The sequence below is a fragment of the Talpa europaea genome (genome assembly GCF_964194135.1).
Source record: "Talpa europaea genome assembly, chromosome: 13".
In the NCBI taxonomy this organism is placed as follows: domain Eukaryota; kingdom Metazoa; phylum Chordata; class Mammalia; order Eulipotyphla; family Talpidae; genus Talpa; species Talpa europaea.
The window spans coordinates 56,532,050-56,540,829 of record NC_140080.1 but is presented as its reverse complement, the minus strand read 5'-3'; the positions used below and the strand labels follow the sequence as shown (position 1 = coordinate 56,540,829).

General features: G+C 48.8%; 1 protein-coding gene across 1 annotated transcript; it reads left to right on the top strand.

Annotated features, from left to right (window-relative positions):
- Positions 1 to 409: 409 nt before the first annotated feature.
- On the top strand, positions 410 to 8,192 carry TGIF1 (TGFB induced factor homeobox 1; the record flags this gene model as incomplete). The annotated part of the gene is made up of 3 exons (XM_084251759.1): positions 410 to 434; positions 6,622 to 6,848; positions 7,617 to 8,192. 3 exons carry the CDS (start codon positions 410 to 412, stop codon positions 8,190 to 8,192), a joined length of 828 nt encoding a protein of 275 aa, XP_084107885.1.
- Positions 8,193 to 8,780: the final 588 nt, after the last annotated feature.

Here is an 8,780-nt window from a genome sequence, read left to right as displayed (position 1 = left end):
TTTCTGTTTGAAATACCGAATGGAGAGAAGGGATCCCCCAGCAGGGTAAGTTCTAAAACTTGACTGTTTACCCAAACAAATGAGCAGCCTGACGTGGTCTCCCCTTTTCCATCAAGGAGGCGGGGGCCTGGGGTAGGGGTGTCGGGTCGAGTCGCGTCGGAGCTGGCGCGCCCCGGGCCGTCCTTAGCGAGGCTTTTAAAGAGCATGTGAGCATGACAAGTGTCTGTCCGCTACGTGTTAGATTTCGAAAGTGCCTCGCAATCCTGCCCGGAACTGGCAGATTTCGCCCGGGGGAACAGACTTTCGCCTGGGGCGGCTGAATCTCTGGTCTCCCACTCCCGCCAGCCCCTCACAGTTGCAGGAAGAGCCCAGGGAGAAAAAGGGTGCGACGCGCCAAGCCCGCGTGTCAATGGCAGCCGCGTTTTCTGGAAGAAGTTGGTTCTTGTCCGGAATACTTTTCCTACGGTGCCCCGCCCCTTGAATCACCAGCGGCTGACTTCTGCGCCCGGAGTCGCGACGGTGGAGTTTGGGGCAGCTGTCAAACACCTAGAGGGGGGAGACTTTCCCACCCTGGGGTAGAGAAGGGCAGGGCGGGGGCTTTTTTTTTCTTTTCCTATCTTGTAATTAATTTCCTAACCGAAAGCACGCTCACCAGCCCCGTGGAGGCCCAGAGGAGGAACTCGGGGCGCCCATCTGGCGTCGCCCTCACCCGGCAAGGGATGCGGGCAGCGTGCGCGCAGCAGGGAGGAAGGACCGGGCAGCGCCGCGCGGCCGCCCCCACGAGGGACGGGTGACAGCGGCCCCGGAGGCGCAGGGAGAGGCGGCTCTCCTCGCCGGCTGGAAGGTGCGGGGGAGGGGCGGAGGAGCGGCGGGGCGGGCGGGAGACTGGGCGGGCGGCTGGGGGCGGAGGCAAGACCTCCTGTACCTTCCCTCCTTGCCTCTCTCACTCTGACAGCGCCGAGGTGCGCCGAGCAGGAGCGGGGAACAAAGGAGTGGTGTGGAGTCGGGAGGGGAGGGACCGCAGCCACTTGGGCTAGGGAGAACCCCCGGCCGGCTGCCCGCAGCTCCCGGCCGGAGGAAGCCCAAGTGTCACTTGAATTCTACCCAAGGAGCGGACGCCCGGGATCCTAGAGCCTTGTTTAGCAATAACGGCTGGAGCGCGTCCTACAAGTTACGGGAGTGTCCGCCTGGAAGGGAGACAATCGTTGGCCCCCCTGCGCCCCCAATCTTGGTCCCTGCAAGACCCCAGCGTTGCCTAGCGCTGGGAGGGGAGCTCCAGAATGAAAAGCAAGAAAGGTAAGAGCCGGTGGGGCGTGCGCATCTTGGCCCCAACCCCGGGGAAATGTGCTCGCCGGGCCACGCCGGGCTCGGGCTGAGAGTGACTTGGTGGACTTTTCCGCCCGGGACTCTCCGACGAGAGCCGTGGCGGCTCTTTGTTGAGGTTGCGGCTGAAATGGCAGTTGCCGTTTTCCTTCTAGACTCAGCACGAGGGGCTGTTATGGGGAGACTACGGGCCTTTCCACGCTGCTGGCACGTTGTCAAGAAACAAGCTCGCCGCCTTGTTTGTGCGCCTCCAAGTTTCATTGTCTCAGCCGACACCCCACGCTCCGCCGAGCCGCCGCGTGGCTTCTCAGTTTTGCTCGCGGGCGGGGAGGTGGTCTCTGGTCGGAGGGACCCGGGCCCCCCTCCGCCGCGTCGGAGCCGGGGGCGGCCGGGACCGCGGGGCTGCTAACTCCTTTGTCTGAAAGTTGGGCTCCGGGGCCCCCTCTCACTCCGGGCTGGGCCTGGGCACTCTTCTCTGGGGTTTTCACAATCGAAGGAATGCGAATTTGGGCCCCGAATCCCTTTCCGTGCCCATCTTTTGGAAAGCTGGACTTTAAAATATCCCTCGCCCCTAAGTTTTCCCACGATGAACTGGGGGCGAGAAAGAGGAGTTGGGCTGGGGCGAGCGGCGTGCTGCTCAATGAGTCCAAGTGTGACAAGCAGGCTTGGTTGTAAGTGCAAAGGGTGAGTCTGTCATTGTTTCCACAAAGCGTTCTGGAAGCGTTACAACTAAAACTTGCCGTCAGTCTGATTTAAAAACAAAGTGCACGGGGGGGAGGGGGGAAGCCCAAACCACGGAAGGTCAAAGAATGTGAACTCCCCTTTCAAAGTTAACTTTGAGTCCCTGACTAAGAGCTACCCCCACGGCTCGGCGGTGAGCTGGAGTTGGTCTTTCTGTTGTGATTTGTGTGGGGTGCTTCAAAACAGAAGTTAATCGCCCTGGGAAGCCTGCGCGGGGGTGGGGTGGGGGCGCTGCTGCGCATGCCCAGGGGCGCCCCGGAGTTTTTCTAACTACACATTCTTTCAGACTCGTCGGGCGAACGCAGTTAAAACCGAGACGTGTTAGCGGGGGGCGGTCTCCAGCCCGAGGGGGCTCCCTGGGCTACGTGTTGTCTTTGGAGTTGCTGGAGTCTGTGGCCAACTTGGAATCATGCGAACTTCCCATCTGTTTTCCCAGCCAGAGTAGAAGTAAAACTCTGGGCACCCGTAGTTGGTGCTAGAGCTCCGCGTGTCCCCCAGAGACAGAGAGAACGTGGGGGTTTAGACAGTTTGGCCATTTAACCGAGCTCGGCGAGAAGACGCCCATGGGGCCTCTGGAGGGCTGTCAGCTCGGGGGGGTGTGACAGGTCCGGGTCCTGAGCGGGAACGCGTTCTTTGAGACTGTCTGGGAAACGTTGAGGGGTGGGGGGAGAACGGGGGTGTTTTTGAACGGGTGTTTCTTGCGACCCGAAACAACAGCCGGGCTTCCGCCGGGGGCTGTCTCGCCACATGGCCCGGCCTCTGGCTGGTAGGGTAGGCTTGACTCCCCGCGTCTCCCGGTCACTGCGCCCTGGCATCTTGCGATCTCCCCACCCCGGCTCTCGGGTCGCAACCCCCTACCCACAGACCGTTGTCGTGTGTACCGCCCGCCGCGGCCCTGGCAGCTTCCCGGCACTCCGGGGTGTCCTCCTCCCACCCCCCAGTCGCCCCAACCGCTCCTGCCTCCCCCCGCCCCCCCCCCAGCCTCTCCTCCAGCCGCTCTCCTCAGCTGGGGCCCGCGGGCGGCATCTGTGGGAATCTTCGGGGTCACCGCGCAGGTCCTGCTGCCGGGCGCCGTCTCTTGGAGACAATGAAAGGTGACGTGTTGGAAGGGAAACTTTGCGACCGGTTTAGAACTCGTGCGGGGGATGCAGGATCGTCGGGCGTTCTTTCCCTTTTTAGGTTTTCCTGGCAAATTCTGTGGAGGTGGGCAGACTCCCCCCTCTCCCCGCCCCAATGTTGAGACTCACGGCCCCCTGTCTAGTTTCTCGTGACCCGAAACTCTCAAGTCCCCCTGGTTGTGCTGACTCGTTAGTTGGAGCGACCGATTTCAGTTGAGGCTGAAGAACTCGCCAGAACAAAAGCTCCTTGGCAGTGCTCCCTCGGCTCCTCCCTCTCGGCTCCTCCGGGGTCCTGCTCCCCCCACCCCCTTCCTACCGCTGCTGCCCGTTGGCGGGCGGTCCCTCTGCCAGGGCCCCGGGGGAGAGGTCTGTCCCGCTACACCGGGGGAGTTGGACTGTTTTATGTTTTAGAAACGCCTGAAATTTTCAGTTTTCTTGAGAACAAAAGCACCTTAAACTCAGTTGCAGAGCCGGGCTTGGTAAGACTGGTTTGTGATAATAGTGTTTCGTCATAGAAAGCTGAGAAGGCCGAAAAACCGTCAACCCCCCACACGGGGGGTGGGGTGGGGAACCCTCCTCAAATCGCATTAAAGCAAGCAAAAAGGAATTCCGATGAGGAAAAAACACCTCCCCCTGTCTTTTGCTCCTAGTTTCTGACACGAGTTCTTGCCTTGGAGTTGTCGCTCTGCGACCGAGTTCCGCCGCGCGCACTGGCTTGTTAGTGGCTGGGGTGTTGCGTAGATTCCTGCGAGTTAAATTGAGGTCTTCTGACCCGAAAACTTTCCTGCGAGTTCAATTGAGAGCTTCTGATCAGAAAACTTGTTTGGCTGGGTTTGCTTTTCCTCAATTGTATACTTAAATTTTTCCTCAGAATGCTTTTATTTTTTTAGATCCGTTTCTAGAGTTTCAAAACGGCCAACTTCCACGGGCACTATCTCTCTGGTCTTCATTCACACTACACACACCTTCTCCACCCCCCAATTTCCTATTCAGGAAAGACAAGATTGCTTTTTAGAGCTGTGGGGGACCCATGGACTCCCCTGTGGATTTACAAACATTTCCTTGTATGTGGATGGAGTAAAAGAGGCTTGTGATTCCCCTCCCCCCCCCCCCCCCCCGGCTCCCATCACCACATTTTTTAATGGTGTAAGCAAAGCAAAAACGTTTGGAAATAAGTCCTAACTGGGAAACTTTTCAAAAGCTCTGTTACAATAGGAAATGAGTAACGTGGAAAAGTCTTTGTTTTTCCAAGTTGAGCCATAATCCGGAGGGAGAGTTTTAATGAAAACAGTCCTGACAGCAGCAAACGTGGTTTGCGGCAGTGAAACATCAGCTGGTGTAGCCAAGGAACTGAAGTCTTCACTTCCTGTTACTTCAGCTTTTGTGCACATATTGGAAATATTTGTTAAAGGTCCAGAGGCCTGGCATTCATTTATTTAAATGAACTGAGAACGTAGTTGAGAGTTGCACTGCAGTTTGGTGTTGCTTAACTGGAATCTGCTTTTTTGTGTCACTAACCCTTTTCTGAAAAATCAAGCTTCTTGTCAAACTCAGTAAGCAGATCAAAGGGCAGACTTCCGGGTTTTTTTTTTTTTTCCCTTCCCTTCAAACTCTTGTTATTGTCAACTTACAGTTGGGAATTCACTGTTCATTGAGCAAATTTTCACACTTTTTCTAGATTAAAAAAAGGGAGGGGAATAATAGCCTTGAAAAAAGTCTGGTTTTTCAGAGTTGAACAGTTTAAACAAATTGCTGTATTCAAATTTGCTTTAGTCATTCAATTACTTGACACAAAAAGTTAGATTTCTTTAATTATCGCAGAGATGTAAATCAGGAACTCAATTATAATTTCTTAAGTTTTTTTTTTTTTAAGTTACTATCTCTTCATCCAAATTTCAGCATGGGTTTTTTTTGTCATTTTCTCCACAGTGAAATCAGTTTCAGTTTTCAAGTATACTTTTTTTTTTTTTTAAGTTTAATGAAATTTACCGGAAGGGAAACATCAAATACCTGGTGGTTAAAACTTAGGATTCTTGTGTGGTTTATTGATGGCTGTTTGTTCCGCCTTGAGCTACAGTGAATCTGCCAGATCATCCTCCCCTTTTGTTAGAACTTGCTTTACTTTGTCTTTGGAAGGTTCTCTCTTTTCAATAGACACTCCCTCCAGCACCTTCTGCCCCCTGCAGTCCAAAACTAAATAGGTGTCACCAAGTGAAGTCAGGCTCAATTAACTGGCGAGATTTGTTATCAACAAATCTTTAAATGAGTAGTTTTTCAAATTTCATTGTTTTAATGTTTTAAAGGGGTAGGTTTTTAAAAGAATCTTTAAAAATACATTGGGTGGTCTGTTGCAATGAGAAGTAATTCTCTTTTTATTCCTTATCAGCGTAAATCAGTTAATTAAGGTTAAGTCAACATCACTAAGAATGCATACCTTTAAGTTTCATGTTACTTTTTATTTACTTTACATAAAAGTACTGCTGCTGTTAAACATGGGATAGTTTGTAAATCATTTATATTTTTTAAATTCTGGGTTGTCTTTTAAGATGTTTTCCATTAGTTATTCAGTTGCCTTTGTAGTTTTGCAAGGAAAAAAGGATTAATCACATTGCTATTTAAATTTTTTAAAGTTCAAAATTATGTTTAAATGTCTTTAAGGGTCAGGTCTTAATTTTTATGGAAGCTAGACTGATTTAAATATTCTGACTTGTGAATTCTTAAAATTTCTAGTAGGATTAAAGTACTTTCAGACAAAAGAGGATTTCCTCTGGGGGTTGCATATTCAGTTCCCTTTGTCATGTAATAATTTAAGATTGAATTCTGTTTATTGCTCTGTTCTAGGTTCAGATTAAACTGGCAGTTGAAATGTATGGAAATTTTAAAGTTTATAGAGTGTGAGGTAGAGTCTTTGGAACTCTGACTAATCTTTAGAATACTTGCTAGGTTAAAAGTGTAATTTTCCCTCCTTTTATCAGTGAGGGAAATTGTATACTAATCTTTCCCTTTGCTCCAAACATTAGTTGAAGAAGGAAGAATAGCACTTAAAATATACATTAGGGTGCTCATTAGATTGTTTTTTCCTAGTTAGCAATGACCTTAAAGAGAAGGGTGTCCACATTCCACTACTGCAGCACCCCCCCTTCCCACCCCCATTTGGCATGTGGCAAGCAACTCACTCACTTTGGGTGCAGCTTTGTCTTCTCTGCTGAAAGACTTTTCTGAGCATCATTCAGAAGGAATGTGAGAAGTTAACTCTTATGGGAAAGTGGGTAAGAAAGGGCATCTGACAGTTGGTTAGGAATCTCGTGTGTGCTGCTAGTGAACTTACTCTTGAGGACTTTACCTGTGTTCTGGCATTTCAGGGCAGAACACACTGGCCCTTCACCTGGTTCTCAGTGGCCGAGAAAATAGGGGCTTACTTTGTCCTTTCCTTTGCTAGGTGTTGTTACTGCATCTGGCAGTGAGACCGAGGATGATGACAGCATGGACATCCCCCTCGACCTTTCCTCTTCTTCTTGCTCAGGCAAGAGAAGGCGGAGGGGCAATCTGCCAAAGGAATCAGTTCAGATTCTCCGTGATTGGCTGTATGAGCACCGATACAACGCCTATCCCTCAGAGCAAGAAAAAGCATTACTGTCCCAACAAACACACCTATCTACACTACAGGTAAGGAAAAAAAGAACACAAGGTTTTTCTTTTTTCCCAGCGTCATTTTATAGCATTCCTGTATGTCAAGTCATTAAGCACCTCCCCACTCAAAAAAGGAGGAGTATCTTTTTTTTGGAAAACTTTCTAGTGCTGAAAGCTAATAAATGGCTATTTAGAGAAACAAATTCTTGACAGTCCTCTGTCAAATAGCATTTCCTTTAATGCCCCCCAAAAGCCTTTCTTTATGCAACAAACATAAAAAGGAGGTTAAATCTTATTCTATTGCTCAGGAAACTGGTTTGATATTTAAACAAGGACAGACTTCAGTGAGGTAATTCATGTTAGGTCTGTTGACACAGTCATTTGAACTGAGAAAAATCAGTAACTGGGAGGAGTGGCCCTTTTCATACAGGAAAGGTTTTCCTGTAGTTGATTAACTTAAACGTGGAAGCAGTGGGTAATAGGTTAATGTAGGGAAAGTTAAAAGGTAAACCTCCCTCCCTAAAATAATTTTCAGATATTTGAGAATTTATGCCCTTTTCTTCTTCCTGAAAAGGCTGATGAGACAAAGAAGGGAATTTGTATTAGAAGAGAAGGAGGGAGTTTATGACAGGAAGCAGTTCTCTTGGCTGGGCTCAGATGCATTGAAATAACTTTGTAAGTTTGTAAGTTCCGATAAGCCTTTTCATGCCTTCATTAGTGCAAAGAGACATCAATTAGGCACCCAGTAGAAGGTCCTCAGAACTTGTGTTTGCTCAGTGTTAAAGCATACCCATATGATTTCAGGTCTGTAACTGGTTCATCAACGCCCGCCGCAGGCTCCTCCCTGACATGCTGAGAAAGGATGGCAAAGATCCAAATCAGTTCACAATTTCCCGCCGTGGGGCCAAGATTTCTGAAGTGAGTTCAGTGGAGTCAGCAATGGGCATCAAAAACTTCATGCCAGCTCTTGAGGAAAACCCATTTCATTCCTGTACAGCTGGACCAAACCCAGCCATAGGGAGGCCACTGTCCCCTAAGCCATCATCCCCAGGATCGATTTTGGCTCGTCCGTCAGTGATCTGCCATACCACTGTGACTACATTGAAAGATGTGCCTTTCTCTCTCTGCCAGCCAGTTGGTGTGGGACAGAACACAGATATGCAGCAGGTAGCAGCCAACAACTTTACAGACACCTCCCTCATGTACCCTGAGGACACATGTAAATCTGGACCAAGTACAAACACACAGAGTGGTCTTTTTAACACTCCTCCTCCTACTCCACCGGACCTCAACCAGGATTTCAGTGGATTTCAGCTTCTAGTGGATGTTGCACTCAAACGGGCTGCAGAGATGGAGCTTCAGGCAAAACTTACAGCTTAACAACCCTTTTTTCAAGCAAAACAGTTCTCAAAAATTTTGTTATGATTGCCGGGGTGATGGCAAGAGATGAATTGCATTATTTTATATATTTTTTTATTAATATTTGCACATGGGATTGCTAAAATGAAGCTTCCTGTTACTGAGAGGTCTTCAATGGAATACAGTCATTCCAAGAACTGTACACTCAAAAGCTACTGTAGAAACAAAGGGTTTTCTTTTTTTAATGTTTCTTGGTAGATTATTCATAATGTGAGATGGTTCCCAAGATTATGTGATTTTTTTTTTCATCCCTTCCCTTTTTTGTTATTGTTTTTTCAGACTGTGCAATACTTTTAGAGAACATATAGCATCTTATTCATTCCCGTGTGGAACAGGATGCCCACATACTGTCTAATAAATTTTCGATTTTTTTTCAAGCAAGTGTGAATCTTGTAGATTGACAATACCTTTTTTCATGACATAATAAAGTATTTTCTTTAAAAATTACAGTAATGCAGAGTATTTTGTTGAGGGAGGCACTTATTGAAAATGAGCAGGAATATAGCACCCTGATGAACAGGAAGTTGGGGGTGGGGTGGAGTGAGTTAG